At 33.9% G+C, this 17,289-nt stretch overlaps 1 protein-coding gene across 1 annotated transcript in view; it reads left to right on the top strand.

Moving 5' to 3' along the window:
- LRCH2 (leucine rich repeats and calponin homology domain containing 2) overlaps positions 1 to 3,366 on the top strand; it is a 109,686-nt gene extending 106,320 nt beyond the window's left edge. The window contains exon 21 of the mRNA XM_055339052.1: positions 635 to 3,366. Within this exon, the coding sequence (XP_055195027.1) occupies positions 635 to 754 (120 nt within the window). The 3' untranslated portion in view covers positions 755 to 3,366. The remainder of the gene's footprint in view (positions 1 to 634) is intronic.
- Positions 3,367 to 17,289: the final 13,923 nt, after the last annotated feature.

The raw sequence follows: 17,289 nt of genomic DNA, 5'->3' as shown, positions 1-17,289 counted from the left end.
TAAAAAGAATGAAATCTTCCCATTTGTGACATGGATGGACCTTGAGGAAATTATGATAAGCAAATTAAGTCAGACAGAGAGAAAGAAATCTTGTATGCTTTCACTTACATATGTAGTCTTAAAAAACCCCAAATGAACAAACAAAATAAAATGTACATCATAGATACAGAGAACAGAATGGTGTTTGCCAGAGGAGAGTAGGTGAAATCAGGTGATGGGGGCTGATGAGGTACAAACTTTCAATTATAAAATAAATAAGTCACAGAGATATAATGTCCCACAGAGTGACTATAGTCAGTAATATTGTAGAATATACTTAGAGTTGCCAAGAGAATAAATCTTAAAAGTTAACTTTGTATGGTGATAGTACTATGATTTACTGTGGTGGTCATTTTGCATTATACTGTATACATATTCCAAATCATTATGTTTTACATCTCAAATCAATATAATGTTATATGTCAATTACACCTCAATAAAAGAATAAAAAAATTAGAATTTAATTTAATTAGAATCATACAGTTTTTGCTTGAAGTTTTACAAGAAATGTTTTAAAAATCCAGTTCTGGTTTGTCTTAGCTTTACTGCACTATTAAAAAACAAATGTTCTGATATCATTTATTTTGTTTTTCAGGAAAGACTTTGTTTGCCTCATCATATTTTGGAAGAGAGAGGTCTTGTGAAAGTCGGTGTCACAGTTCAGGCTCTTCTTGAATTACCTACAACCAAGGCATCTCAGCTTTCTACAGCTTGATGTAACATTTCAAAATTATAAGTGTATAGTTGCTTTTATTTGAAGTGATTTCAAATATCTCAAATTCATGATAACGTCTAATCAAAAATAATTTTGTTAGGTCAAGCCTTAGGTTTTAAAAAAATTATGTTAAAACATCAAAATTAAATTAAGAATTGCCCAAACTTCTTTTTGGGGAAAACTGGATTAACTTAAGACTTTTCAATTAAATTCAAATTCTCTTTTTACTAAGTCAGTTGATAACCTTGATTATTTTTCAAAAACCAGATTGATACTAAATTTAAAATGTGGTTTCAATTTAATAATCACATTAGGTTTAATTTTTTATATCATAGCATACTAGTAAGCACCTGGATGAGGTAATCATTTTTTTACCGATTTAAAACTATTCTATATTTGAGTTATTTAATACACTTCTAATTCTAGTTTATACACAGTTTCTTCAATCTTTGGTCTTAGTTTTCTAGAAAAAAAAATGAGTAGAAAATGCAGAACTCTGGCTTTATATTAAATTCTTTTAGTATTATAGGTTGGTGCCAAAATATTTTCAGTTGTACTGTAGATTGTTTACATGTGAAGTGCCTGTGTAATTGATGACTCTTATATAGTCTTAAGCATTTTTGCAATTTCTTTTTATGTATTAATGGAATCAATGGAACTTTAAAATATTTTAGTAGATTTTGTAAGGTCAGTAATATGTGAGGATTTAAATGTGCCTCACATTGTGACATTTGTGGTTTTTTATTTAGTCCATTGCAGTTTTCCTTAAATTGGTTATGTCATGTTGTCAAAAAAACTCCAATGTTAATATGCTTAATTTATGCTATTTAATTTTGCAAAACATAATCATCTTTTAAAATGTATTATTTGAAGAGTATTTTATTTCTGTATTGAAAATGTTACACAAAGCAGTAAGGTTTTTGAGAAGTAGCAAAGTACTAATTATCAAGGACATTTTGATTAAACTGCCAAAGTTTGGGTTTATGTCTTGATTTTCAGTAACATTATGTCAGTGTGCTGCCATTAGTTTTATTGAGATTAAGACAGCAGCAATTGAAGAGTAGGTTTTATTTGAAATTTGGCCATCTGTGGATCCCGTAAATCTTAGGATCCTTAATTAACAATATGTTGAATTAAACAGACCATTCTATAAATATTTTCATAAGTATACTATGTTACTGAGTCCTTGTTTAATTTGGAGAGGGATAAATTTATGTTGGTAGTAGTGCAGGAATTTTTCAAAAACATTACTGTAATGAATAACTCAGTTTGCTATAGAAGAACCTTAGTATAATTACTTTTGTAGTAGCCAAGCAAGTACCATATCTTAAATATGTGATTATTTGCACTTGTTACCTCTTAATATGGATGCAACTTATTAAAAGTGTTGGCCTGGGAATTTCAAAGGGTATATATAAAAGGTAAAAACTAGTGTGCCAAATGGTAGTAAGGTTTGGTTTAGGAGCATCTCAACTTTTTTTGATCAGTTGGCATGAAGCCATATTATTACATTTTGGCATTAGAATACAGATGTGTTCTTTATATTCCCCAAGTGTGAATTTGGAGCTTTTAAAGAATTAAAGCTTCTTATGACTATAAGGTTTAAAAATTAAATTATTAGTAATTTATTACTTTAAATATTTGAGCTAATTAGTTACTATTTTTCAGTTGGATCTAAAAAAAACTTCATTGGCATAATCAGTCTCCCTAGTGAAAACTTGGGTAATAAAGGTAAGAAATGGCAAATAAATATCTTAAGTTGTTAGTTTTTATTGTAGAAATTTGACAATGTTACAAATAAAGTGACCAGTAAAAGCTACAGCAATCATTCATATTGCTTTCATAGTTATCATGCTGTAGGAGTCCTCTTATTAATCAAGCTAGGTGTTAATTATTTTACAAGTATTTTCCTGTTTCATATCATTGAAATATTAGTGAAATTATAGGCCATTTCCTTATTGCATTTCACTTACTTGTCAGTTATTATCTTAAAGGGTAAATACAGCAGAATTTTACTATAGCATTCTTACTGCAAAAAAAAATTCGACTTAAGATGGGTTCATCTGAAGTCCATATCATGTCAGTTTATTTACTGTAATGCCAGAAGGCAACACCACTTCTAAGTCAGTTTCTTTTATCAAGGCTCTGATGTATTTCTTTTAGTAGTTTTTAAATAAGTGTAAGTTTTATTCTAAATGGTTTTTATGGTTATTTTATATTTACTTCATCAATTATTGAATTAAGAATTATTATAATTATTTGAATTGGATTTGTGATTTGAAGAGGGTTAAGTAATTAAACTGAAATATTTTATTAGGCCCTAAAGAATGTAGTAGATAGCTAAAATCTGCTAAATTTTATTATTGTATGGCACAAGAAAGAAGTGTTGTTGGATATGTTAGAATTGAAATAAGGAGTAAAAATGCATTACCATTTGTTTAATAATTATCTCTACAGAATGCTAGTTTATTGACTTTTCTAAGTGAGTTTTTTGAAGAATTCAGAAATCTTTGTATTGGTCACAGATCTATCATAATTGATTTTCCGATGCATTTAAAAATAAATGGAACACTAAATGTATATTACCGATGCAAACTGTGGATAAAGTTGAATGAAAAAATTAAAGTCTGAGATTTCTTTTCTCCCTCTCTACCTCTTCTCTCAACATCACAGCATCCATCTTTTCTAGGTATTTGATAGCTTGTGTGTATATTCTCTACTATGGAAAAATAGACTTCAAGAGGATATTCCACGTAAGTTGTTTGAGTCCAGATTCTCTTTACATCATATTATTTGCAGTAGATAATGTTTTCTTTAAAAAAAACCATAATTTCCTAAGATATCTTCACAAAAGAAATCACCTTTGTGTAAGTTAGACTTTTTGTATATGTGTCAGATAAGCCTTTACATAAAATAAAAGATAGGATAGGTCAAATTGTGATTATTTGTATTGTAGATTTTAGTGTGAGGTATAGTATTGAAATACCCTTAAGCAATTTGATTAAAAAATAATCTTACATTTTCAAGCAATTCTAGTTTTTAAAAATTTCATATATTTTATTAAAATGTCATTTATTCATAATTGTTACTCATCCTAAAAGTGGAAGGTTTATTCAGGTAAATATTATTAAAGATTATATTGCCCCTGTTTTATAGTTACTCACCCTAAAGTCTCAGATTTAAAGAAATACGTAAGTAAATATTTGGCATAAGTTGTTTGAAAAGTACTCTAAGTTTATCACAGAATTTTGAATTTTTATTTGCTCTAGTAAATTTTGATGTTGTACATGGAATGGTTCTAAAGTTGTCAGGAATCTATCTCCGTATCCAGAGTGCTCTAAGACCCTGGGTTCCCTTTGATACATTACTATATATTAAATTAATTTGGAAATGCCTAGATCTCTTCTGTTCCTTAAAGCATAATCTCTTCTATTTCTGCATTTTAAAACATGAAAAAAAAATCTCTATATTTATGGTGCTTAAATAGCTTAGAATTTCCACAGAATGTGTGTGTGTGTGTGTGTGTGTGTGTTTGTGTGTGTGTGTGTGTGTTTTATGCAAGGCTTCAGCTGTTCTAGCAAAGGAGAGTGTTAACTGCATTGGAAAATTTAGAGTTTTTAGAAGTTATGAGAATTCTACATCAGTAGATTTGGATGGGAAGTTGCTGATTGAATCATTTGAAGTTACCGTAATTTGTAAAAAGAGAAGATTCTTTTTTTTTTTAAAGAAAATAATAAATTTCTTTATTAATTTGACAGAGAAAGAATATAATAAGCAGGGGGAGTGGCAGGCAGAGGGAAAAGGAGAAGCAGGCTGCTCGTGGAGCAGGGAGCCTGATGCAGGCAGCCTGATGGAGGTTTGATCCCAGTATCCTGGGATCATGATCTGAGTGGAAGGCAGACACTTAACAGATCGAGCCACCCAGGCACCCTGAGAAGATTATTTAAAATGTGATCTTTTAAAAAATTTGAAGAAATTATTGTAAACTATTTTCTTTGATTCTCAAATACATAATTTTTATTACCCTGCGACTTTAGGAAAAAGTATTTTTATTGTATGCCATTAATATTCATCAAGTGTCTACCTAAATAAGTGAGAAATATATTTGATACACACAGATGCAAATATATAAATAGAAATAGATTTTTCACATAGCAAATTGAATTTTCTAGAACTTTGTTCAGATATCTCAGTCACTTCTGATGCAAAGAAATAAAAAAGTAATGCTGTATAATTTATGAAGTAAAAATTATACTATAGACAGTGATTCTTAAACATTTTTTTTTAAGATTTTATTTATTCATGAGAGACACAGGCAGAAGGAGAAGCAGGCTCCATGGAGGGAGCCCGATCTGGGACTAGATCCCAAGACCCCGGCATCACACCTTGAGCCAAAGGCAGACACTCAACAGCTGAAGCCACCCAGGCGCGTCTGATTCTTAAACTTTAATATGCATATGGATCACCTAGATGACCTTATTGACCAGTAAGTTCCAGACCCCAGTTGATTCAACAGTTCAAGGATGGGCTTTGAGATTCTGCATTTCTAAGAAACTCCCAAGTGATGCTGATCTACTGGTTGAGTGACCAACCAGTAGAAATAAGAAATAAGGCTTTATGGTTGTTCAAGCTTTATATTGATATCAGTTTATTATCCAATAATAGTTTGATATTTTAAGTGGTGCTTCAAGGTCTTTATAACAGGTACTTAACATTTTTAAATAGGTCTCTATTCTGAATTGTATTCTACCTTATTAAGTTCTTTTGGATTTTCTTCTATGGTTTTACTTATTTTTTTTATGTTATTGTTTTAATTCCAGTTAGTTAACATACAGTGCTATATTAGTTTCAGGTGTACAATGTAGTGATTCAGAAATTCTATAAATCACCTGGTGCTTATCATAAAAAATGCACTCCTTAACTCCCATCACCTATTTGGCCCATTCCCCTAAACCCCCTTCTTTTGTGGTTTTAAAACTTGTTAAGTTTTTGTATATGTGTCAGATAAGCCTTTACATAAAATAAAAGATAGGATAGGTCAAATTGTGATTTGTAATAATTTTAATTATCTTAAGCTAGGACGCCTGGGTGGCTCAGCGGTTTAGCGCCTGCCTTCGGCCCAGGGCATGATCCTGGAGTTCCGGGATCGAGTCCCACATCAGGCTCCCTGCATGGAGCCTGCTTCTCCCTCTGCCTGTGTCTCTGCCTCTCTCTGTGTCTTTCATGAATAAATAAATAAAATCTTAAAAAAATAAATGCCCCTCTTGGGTCTGAACTTCTTCCTTCAAATTAGTATAATGTTAAATTAGCAAATATTAATGCATAACACCTTCCTCTTTTGGAATGCTTAGAAAACTACACTTACTTTTCATAGTGTCGATGTTAATTCATTCTCCTCTTAGTAGGCAGCAACTCTCCTTTTGGTTTTAAGCTCAAAGCATACTCATTTTTTCAAGCTACCAGGATGAATAGAAAATTTGAGCCACATACAAATGCATATTTTATTTTAAATATTTTTTATTTTTATCAGAGTTAAGATTTTCAATTACAGATTACATCCCTTCCAAACAAATGGAAAAAGGTATTTATTTATTTTATTCCTTTTTTATGGTAAATTGTATTGACTTAAAACATTTGGAATTACTTTACTTATTTTAATGCCTTCCAAAGCATGTGGTTTCATCCATTAAAAAACAGATTAAAATCCAAGTTAGCTTGAATTACCAAGGGCAACTGAATATCTTCTGTGGGAAGATGATTCATTTACTCTGAAGAAAATATGTGAAGGTTAATAATTAAATACAAAGAAGGAAAAAAAAATAAAAAAATAAAAAAAATTAAAAAAATAAAAAACAAAGAAGGGAGGGAGAGCAGAATCATGTGAAGCATTGAACTAGATACTTTTTAATAATTGAATTATAGATAATGCAATTTATGTATTTTTACTTATGTTTATCTCTCATTCATAATCTTTAAAATTTAAGATCAATCTCATATTAGGAGAAATTAGTATATTGCTGTAACCGATATTATAAAATTGCACTTAATTGTATATAATTGTGCTTATTAGTGAAGAAACAACATGTATAAAATGTACATTTTTTACAAAATGTACAAATATGCCAAATGGACAAATGTACCAGTATATAAAATACTGTTATAATTTATTGTTATTTTGTACCATCAAAATTTCCAGATTTTTTTATATATAAAATATAGTTCACAATATACTCTTAAGTATAATCATAAAAAATTTAATGCCATAAAAGGTTTTAGGATTTGTGTACTGCTGTCTTCCATTCTTTAGACCAGGAATCTGAGGATTAGAATTTTTATAGGATTGAGAGGCCAAAAAGAAACCCATACCTATATGGTCAATTAATCTATGACAAGGAGAAAGTATAGTGGGGAAAGGCAGTCTTTTCAATAAACAAACACACAAAAAAGCCTCAAAATAGATTAAAGACCTAAATGTGTTAGACATGAAACTATAAAACTCTGAAAAGAAGAAATAGTAGTTTTTTGGACATTGGTCTTAGCAGTGTATTTATCGATGTGTCTCCTCAGGCAAGGAAAACAAAAGTAAAAATAAACTGTTGGGATGGCACCAAAATAAAAGGCTTTTCCACAGTGAAGAAAATCATGAAACAGAAAAGCAGACACTGACTGGAAAAGATATTTGCAAATGATATATCTAATAAGGGATTAATATCCAGAATATATGAAATTACACAACCCAACACACACACACACACACACACACAAACACACAAACCCAGACAATCCAATTAACAAATGAGCAGAGGTTGATAAGTTCTTTATATATTTTGGATACTAACCCTTATCCGATATTTCAGTTGCAAACATCTTCTCCCATTCCGATAGTTGCCTTTTGGTTTTGTTGATTGTTTCCTTCAGTGTGCAGAAGTTGTTTATCTTGGTGAAGTCCCAGTGGTTCATTTTTGCTTTTGTTTCCCTTGCCTAGGAAATGTATCTAGTAAGAAGTTGCTATGGCCAATGTCAAAGAGGTTACTGCCTGTGTTCTCCTCTCGGATTTTGATGTTTTCCTGTCTGACATGTAGGTTTTTAATCCATTTATAATTTCTTTTTGTGTATGATGTAAGAAAGTAGTCCAGTTTCATTCTGCATGTTGCTGTCCAGTTTTCCTAAGACCATTGTTGAAGAGACTTTTTTCCATTGGATATTCTTTCCTCCTGCAAAATCTATAAAGAATCTCAAACTCAACACTCAAAAAACAAATAATCCTGTTAAGAAATGGGCAGAAAACATAATTAGACATTTTTCCAAAGAAGACATTCAGATGGCTAATAGACACATGAAAAAATGCTCAGCATCACTCATCATTAGGGAAATACAAATCAAAACTACAATGAGATACCACTTCACACCTGTCAGAATGGCTAAAATTAACACGTAGGAAACAGGTGTTGGCAAGGATGCAGAGATAAGGGAACCCACTTACACTGTTGGTGGAAATGTAAACTGGTAAAGTCACTCTGGAAACAGAATGGACGTTCCTCAAAAAGTTAAAAATAGAACTACCCTGGGATACCTGGGTGGCTCATTACGTTAAGCATCTGCTTTGGGCTCAGGTCATGATCCCAGGGTCCTGATCAAGTCCCTCATCAGGCTCCTTGCCCAATGGGGAGCCTGCTTCTCCCTCACCCTGTTGCTCTCCCTGCTTGTACGCTCTCTTTCTGACAAATAAAAATCAACAGGTGTTATACAATAAATAAATAAAACTACCCTATAACCCAGCAGTTGAGCTATAGGTATTTACCATAGGTTACAAAAATGCTGATTTATAGGGGCACATACACCCGATATTTATAGCAGCATTATCAACAGTAGCCAAATTATGGAAGGAGCCATCAAATGCTGAATGGGTAAAGACAATGTGGAACATTACTCAGCCATAACAAAGAATGAAATCTTGCCATTTGCAATGTCATGGATGGAACCAGAGAGTATTATGCTAAGCAAAATAAGTCAGTCAGAGAAAGACAAATACCATATGATTTCCCTCATGTGGAATTTAACAAACAAAACAGATGAATGTAGGGGGTAGGAACAAAAAAGAGAGTGAGGCAAACTGTAAGACTCTTGAGAACAAACTGAGGGTTGATGGAGGGAGGTGGGCAGGCGGATGTGTTAAATGGGTGATGGGTATTAAGGGAGGACACTTGTGATGAGCATTTGGTGTTGTATGTAAGTGATGAATCACTAAATTCTGCTCCTGAAACTAATATTGCACTATATGTTAACTAACTAGAAGTTAATCTTCTTAAAAGATTTATTTATTTATTTTAGAGAGAGAGAAAAAGAGCATGGGGAAGAGGGACAGAGGGAGAGGGAGAGAGAAACAATCTCAAGCTGACTCTTTGCTGAGCATGGAGCTCATTGCATGGCTCAGTCCTATAAACTCCAAGACCATGACTTGAACCCAAATCAAGAGTCGGATACTCAACCAACTCAGCCACCCAGGAGCCCCACTAACTAGAATTTAAATGAAAAATTGAAACATTACAAAAAATGAACAGAAGACCTAAACAGACATTTTTCCAAAAAAGGACATACAGATGTCCAACAGACACATGAAAAGATGCTAAGCATCACTCTTCATCAGGGAAATGCAAAACTACAATGAGATATCACCTCATATCAGTCAGAATGGCTAGAATGAGAACGATAAGAAATAGTAAATGTTGGCAAGGATGTGGAGAAACAAAAACCTCTTATGCACTATTGGTGGGAATGTAAATTGGTGTAGCCACTGTGGAAAACACTATGCAGGTTCATCAAAAAATCAAAAAAATAAAAATTCTTTATGATCCAGTAATTCCGCTTTTGTGTATTTACCAAAAGAAAACAAAAATGCTAATTCGAAAAGATAATCCATCTCTATGTTTATTGTATTGTCAAGATATGGAAGCAACCTAAATATCCATGATAGATGAATGGATAAAGGTGTGTATGTGTGTGTGTGTGAGAGAGAGTGATGGAATATTTGCCATAAAGAAGAATGGGATCTTTTCTTTTGTGACAATATGGATGGACCTTGAGGGTATTATGGTAAGTGAAATAAGTCAGACAGAGAAAGACAAATACAAGATTTCGCTTGTACATGGAATTCAATAAACAAATGAACAAACATAAAAACAGACTCTTAAATACAGAAATCAAACTGATGGTGGCTGCCAGAGGGAAGATAGGTGTGGGGATGGGTGAAATAAAGGCGACTAAGGGGTACAAACTTCCAGTTATAAATAAGTCACAAAGATGAGAAGTACAGCCTAGGGAATATAGTCAGTAATATTGTATGGTGGCAGATGGTAACTATACTTATCATGGTGAGCATTGGTCACTGTACAGAAATGATGAATCAATATTATACACCCGAAACTAACACAACATTGTAATTCTACTTCAGTAAATAAAACCCCCCCACTTTTCAAGCATTTACTACATACCAGGTGTTGATGTTGTAGACATTAGTTAATGGAGATGATGAAGACATGGTCTTTTTGTTCAGAACTTTACAAAGTAAATCTGTTGCCGGTTTCTGGCTATTGCATTAAAATAGATATTTAATATATGTTTATAATATTAAATTTTGCTGTTGAGATATATCATTCTTCATGGTCATGTTTGTAAGCTAAGTTTTAATGTTTACCTTCTGGTATTAAAGTTGTCATTGAAAATTCATTTCTGCTAGTTGAAATACTTATTTTAAAAACAATCATTTTTGGAATCTTTCTCAGTGTGAAATTTTAGAATATTTCTCATTAGTTTAAATGTAATGCTTTTGTTTTTACAGTTTGATTTATTTTAGATACACCATTAATATAACTCTGAAGCTCTGGTAGTTTTTTTTTTTTTTTCCCTAAGAGAGTGAGAGAGGGCTCGAGGGCTTTGAGGAGCAGAAGGAGAGGGAGATAGAGAACCTTAAGCAGGCTCCATGCTCAGCAGGAGCCCACCTCCTCCATCTCATGACCCTGAGATCATGACCTGAGCCCAAATCAAGAGTGGAATGCTTAACCAACTGAGCCATCCTGGTGCCCCTGAAGCTCTAATAGTTTTTGTCCTATGGAAATGTTAACCAAAAGTATTTGTTAAAGATTTATTTATTTACTTGAGAGAGCAGGAGAGAGAGAGCATGTAAGTGGGGTGAGGGTCAGAGGGAGAGAATTTCCAAGCAGATTCTACACTGAGCACTGAGCCTGACTCAATCTCACTACCCGTGAGGTCATAACTGGAGCTGAAACCAAGAGTCATATGCTCAATGGATTGAGCCATCCAGGCTCCTCCCAAATGTATTTTTTTAACAGACAGTATGGTTAAAAAAACAAAACAAAACAAAACAAAAAAACAGTATGGTACAAAGATAAATTTCATTATTTTTCATATTTGTTTTTAGGTGCTGTTGATATTATTTGAAAATCATATTGGTAAGACTTATGTCAGTAGGATCTCATTCTTTAATTGCTTTTTTATTTATTTGACCTATTACTTCCAAATTGTCTTCTCTATCAGCAGCCAAGTTGGTGCTGATAAATACAAAGGGAAATGTTTTTCTTTCTCCTAGATCTTTTTATAAACCAAGGGGGCTCTTTAAAGTTACATCTATACTTTTCAGTCTGGTTAATTAATGAATGAAAGAAGGAAACACCACAAGTAATCTGGTTTTGCTTTGTGGCACAGACCCAAGTGTTTTTCAGCCAGACCTAGTAAAATGAGGTCTTGTTGATAGAGGCTTGAAGTGGAACTAAAAATAAGATCTAATATTTTAGTGAGTTGTTAGTATGTGCATAACATTGTACTGTAATGATTTTCAAGCATTATCAGATATAATCCTCAGAGTATCCCTGTGAGATAGGTACTATAATTATTTTACTTTTATAGATGAGGAAAACTAGTCTGGAGATTAAGTAATCTACCTAAATTTACCCATGTTTTAGGTGGAAATCTAGGAGTCTGAGTATATCCAACATCAAAAAATGTTTATTTAATCAAATCACCTCTTGGAAATAATGTTATGTGTTTCTCCTAAGGAATTGTTAGGCTTCCTTCACTTGCTTAGTTTTTTATTTTAAACTATATTTGTTCTATGGCATATGCATATATTTACTTTCTGTGTATATCTAAACAGTACATAATTAGCTCATATATATTTGCATTTTAATTACGTTTCTTATATGGAGAAATTTACTGAAAAATTTGAAATAATAAACATTAGGCACCATGACATTTCTAAATACTTGATTTGTAAATCATTTAGAAAATACTCAATATCTATTACATGCCAAACATTGTGTCCTGAGTACCAGTTATGCACTGGTGAATAAGACAGATATTGATATTCATACCCTCATGGGGCTCACAGTCATGGCACTCTTTCAATATTGAGTATCTTAAGAGTTCTGCTTTGTAAGTCTTGTATGATTCTTAAATGTAAATACTTTACAGTTTATGACTTACTATTTGATTTATACCTCACTCTTAGAAATAATCTGATGGTTTGCAATAAAAGTAATCAATAAAAAAACCCTCAAATATCCAATTAATAGAAGAACACAAGCCGTATAATGGGTCTGGTAGGGGAACAACTAAGCAGAAAACTCAGACTCAAGTCAATTGCTATAGTTTATTAAAAATTTAGGTCTCAGCCTCCTGCCAGATAAGGAATGTATTTGTACAAGAAGATTGCTGTTTCCCTAGGCTTTGTAGATCATTCAATATTGCATTAATTGAACCTTAAGTGTAATACGCTCTGTTATGTATTGTGCACAGAGCATAGACTTTGTAGGACAGACCCTTTAATCCCCAATTCCTTTACTAGCTGTGGAACTTTGTGCTAATTTAACCTGTCTATATGGCTACTACATAGAGTAGAGTAGATGAAATGAGAATTGTGTATATTGCCCAGCATAGCTCCTCATGTGAAGTAGGTTTCCTTCATTTGGTTATTAAACATGTAGATGGCCAAAGATACTTTGTTGTGAAAATTATATCCTAATTCATATAGAAGCCTTATATTGGTCAGCCACAGGATTATCTGTAGGTAGGTAGCAAACTTCCTTTATGAAAGAGTATCATCTATTTAAAAGTCTAACAGTTGCTCAGTTGAAATTCCAGATTCCTATTGTAATACAGAGGAGACTGCTTTAAACCACAGGGTACTAATTATCTCCTTAGCAACAAAATAACTTTAGTATGATTCCTATCATATTAAACACTTCAGTTTTTTGCAGGAATACTCTCTCAATGGTCCAATCAGAGGTAATTTATACACATTATAAATTTTTCAAGTCTTCAAATTCATCTCCACATTTTCTTAGTTGGTGAATTTCCTTTACAGTTCATTTAGTAAACAGAAATTATCAATTGGGAACTTCCTAATCTTTCCACTTACAAACTTAACTACCCTTAAAACTATTGGATCATTCAGGGCTCTTACAAGAAGATGTGTCTTTCCACTTATCAAAGGCCACCTGTTCTCTGAAGGAAAAAAAAAATGTACTTTTTTTTGTTAATTAATTTTCTTGCTTACACCTTGTACCATCAACATAAAAGTATATGCTAGTGTTTACTATTTGAAAACAATCAAAACTCCCACAGTACTCCCAGTAGTTGACTGCTTTTTCTGCTTGCCTACAAACCAAAATCTCTTAGGGGACTACTTAATGCTGTCTTGCCTTCCTCACCTTCCTTTAATCCTTCAACCCCCCATTCTAGTTTCCTGTCTCATCTCTTCATTCACATTGCTCTTTACCAAAATCACCATGATCTCAGTGTTTCCAGATATGGTCAGTTCTTCCTTAACGTTATCTATCTGACCTCTGTTAACTGACTGAGCCACCCAGGTGCTCTGGGTGCAGAGTTTTATAAGTTCTTTATATATTCTGTTTTTAAAAGGATTGTTTTGGGCAGCCCAGGTGGCTCAGTGGTTTAGCGCCGCCTTCAGCCCAGGACATGATCCTGGAGAGCCAGGATCGAGTCCCATGTTAGGCCTCCTGCATAGAGCTTATTTCTCCCTCTGCCTGTGTCTCTGCCTCTCTCTGTGTGTGTGTGTGTGTGTGTGTGTGTGTGTGTCTCTCATCAATAAATAAAATCTTAAAAATAAATAAATAAAAAATAAAAGGATTGTTTTGGCCTTCTGATTTTTTTTTAAAAATGATTTATTTATGTATTTATTCATTTATTTAAGTGATCTCTACACCCAGTGTGGGGCTTGAATTCATGATCCTGAGATCAAGAGTCACTTTGCTTTTCTGACTGAGCCAGCCAGGTGACTCAGTTTTTTATATATTTTGAATGCTAACTCTGTATCTGGTAAGTCATTTGCAAATATCTTCTTCCATTCCGAAGATTGCCTTATAATTTTGTTGATTGTCTCCTTCGCTTTGTAGAAGCTTTTTATCTTCATAAATTCCAATAGTTCATTTTTGTTTTTGTTTCCCTTGCCTCGGGGTACGTATTTAGAAAAAAGTTCCTGGGCAGCCTGGGTGGCTCAGCGGTTTAGCACCGCTTTTAGCCCAGAGCCTGATCCTGGAGACCCATAATCAAGTCCCACGTCAGGCTCTCTGCATGGAGCCTCTTCTCCCTCTCCCTCTCCCTCTGCCTGTGTCTCTGCCTCTCTCTCTCTCTCTCTCTCTCTCTCTCTCTCTGTCTCTCGTGAATAAATAAAATCTTTAAAAAAAAAAAAAAGAATAAAGTTCCTACAGCCGATGTCAAAGAGGTTGCTACTTGTGTTCTCTAAGATATTTATGTTTCAGATCTTCCACTTAGGTCTTTATTATGTCTTGAATTTCTTTTTGTGTATTGTGTAGGAAGTTGTCCAGTCTCATTCTTTTGCATGTTGCTGTCCAGTTTTCTCAATACCATTTGTTGGAAATCCTTTTTCCCATTGGATATTCTTTCCTGCTTTGTCCAAGATTGTTTAATTTTGGGTTCATTTCTGGGTTTTCTGTACTGTTCTGTTGGCCTGTGTGTCTCTTGTGCCATTACCATACTGTTTTGATCACTACAGATTTGTAATATAACGAAGTCTGGAATTTGATGCCTCCAACTTTGCTTTTCTTTTTCAAGCCTACTTTTGCTATTTAGGGAATTTTGTGGTTCCATACAAATTTTAAGATAGTTCTCCTTCTGTGTAAAATTCTGGTGGTAATTTCATAGGTATTGCATTATTGCTTTGGGTAGTATAGATAATATAATAAAACAATATTTGTTTTTCCAATCCATGAGCATGGAATATTTTTCCATTTTTTGTGTCATCTTCAATTTCTTTCATCAGTTTTTTATAGTTTTCGGTTAGGCTTATTCCTAGGTATCTTATGCGTTTTGGTGCATATCTTCAATTTCTTTCATCAGTATTTTATAGTTTTGGTTAGGCTTATTCCTAGGTATCTTATGCGTTTTGGTGCATTTGTAAATAGGATTGATTCCTTGCTTTCTACTTCTTCTTCTTTTTTAAAAAAAATTATTTATTTATTCATGAGAGACACAGACTGAGAGAGAGAAGCAGAGACATAGGCAGAAGGAGAAGCAGGCTCCTCACAGGGAGCCTTATGTGGGACTTGATCCTAGATCCCAGGATCACGACCTGAGCCAACGAAGGCAGGTGCCCAACTGCTGAGCCACCCAGGCATCCCTCTACTTCTTTTTTTAAAAAGATTTTTTTTTCTTTATTCATGAGAGACACACAGAGAGAGGCAGAGACATAGGCAGAGAGAGAAGCTGACTCCCTGCAGGGAGCCCAAGGGTCATGACCTGAGCCAAAGGCAGCAGATTAACCACTGAGTCACCTAGGTGCCCCCTTGCTTTCTCCTTCTGTTGCTTCATTATTCTTGTATAGAAATGCAACAGATTTATGTACATTTATTTTATATCCTGCAACTTAACTGAATTCATCCATCAGTTCTAGCAATTTTTTGGTGGATTCCATCGGGTTTTCTGTATATAGTATCATGTGATCTGCACATAGTGAAAGTTTGACTCTCTCTCTCTCTCTCTCAAAAGAATAAATCTTAAAAAAAAAAAAATGAGTAGCACTGAGCCCTCTGGGCTCTATCCCAGCTGATCCCATTGACCTTTAAAACTCCAGACATTAAGCCCCACTAATTGCAAGTGCTCAGGAAATTTAGTCTCTCTTGTTTTCCAAGCCAGTGGCTTAAGGGAAATGTTCTCCTGTGTTTCCCTTTGTGCTCCTCTCTAGCCCTTCTCTGCCACCACAGCTCCCTACTCTCCATAGCACCTTCAATCTTTTTGTCCCCTAAACCAGGTCTCTGCACTTCCTATCTAATTCACCGGGGCCTCTCCTCTCCTTTTAGTTATAGAGTTTGTTCTCTCAGTCTTCAGGTCAGTTTCTGTGGTATTTAGGATGATTTGATAGTTATCAGTTGTGTTTGTGGGGCAATATGTTCATCCCATTCCACTGCCATCTTCCTTCTCTCATATACTATGTTAAATGTTATTTCCCTATTATTTTTCAATCAATGCATGACTTATAAAAATATTCTAAGACTATATCAGGTTATTTAGAAATGTTAGGGGGGATCCCTGGGTGGCGCAGCGGTTTAGCGCCTGCCTTTGGCCCAGGAAAAGTTGTTTCGATCCTGGCGACTGGGGATCGAATCCCACGTCGGGCTCCCGATGCATGGAGTCTGCTTCTCTCTCTGCCTGTGTCTCTGCCTCTCTCTCTGTGACTATCATAAAAAAAAAAAAAAAAAAAAAAAAAAAAGATTTGTTTTTAAAAAAAAAAAAGAAAGAAATGTTAGGAATTATACCATCATCACTTATTACAATTTCAACATAGTGTTGCAGTATAGGCTGTGAAAAAATAGTGAATCTTGGGAAGTATACCTAGATCATTTATCATACTTCATAGGTGGATCCACTCTGTATATTCACAAGTCAAAAATTTTTCATTAAGTTCTGTTAAATTCTTATGTAGTTATTAACTTCTTGTGTGAAAATTGAACTGTGTCATAGTCCAAAGGAGACAATTCATGTTTATAAGAGAGCATTTTTGGGGGGGATGAAGGAAGAAAGGAGGGAGAATGGGAAAGAGGGGGAGACAACAGAATTCTGAGGAGACATTTAGAAAACCAAAGAATTGTAATCTTCGAGAAAGAATATTAAGAAATAAAATGAACTGTTCTTTGTTCCCATCCTGCCTAAATTTTGAACAAAATGTTTTCTGAGGAATGGCATTTGCAATTCTTTAAAAAAGAATACGACAGCAGATTTTGTTGATTTTGTAAAGTATTTGAATTTTTAAAAAAGATTTTGTTTATTTGAGAGAGTGCAAGTGACTGATACAAACAGGGTGGATAAAAAAAAAAACAAAAAACACAAACAAAAAACAAACAGGGTGGATGGACAGAGGGGGAGGAAGAAGCAGACTCCCTGCTGAGCAGGGAGCCAAATGTGAGGTACCATCCCAGGACCCTGGGATTATGACTTGAGCCAAAGGCAGACACTTAACCGACTGAGCCACCTTTCTTGATTAT

This window comes from Nyctereutes procyonoides, unplaced genomic scaffold (genome assembly GCF_905146905.1).
Source record: "Nyctereutes procyonoides isolate TBG_1078 unplaced genomic scaffold, NYPRO_anot_genome, whole genome shotgun sequence".
Taxonomy (NCBI): domain Eukaryota; kingdom Metazoa; phylum Chordata; class Mammalia; order Carnivora; family Canidae; genus Nyctereutes; species Nyctereutes procyonoides.
This window is presented reverse-complemented; position numbering and strand designations above follow the sequence as displayed.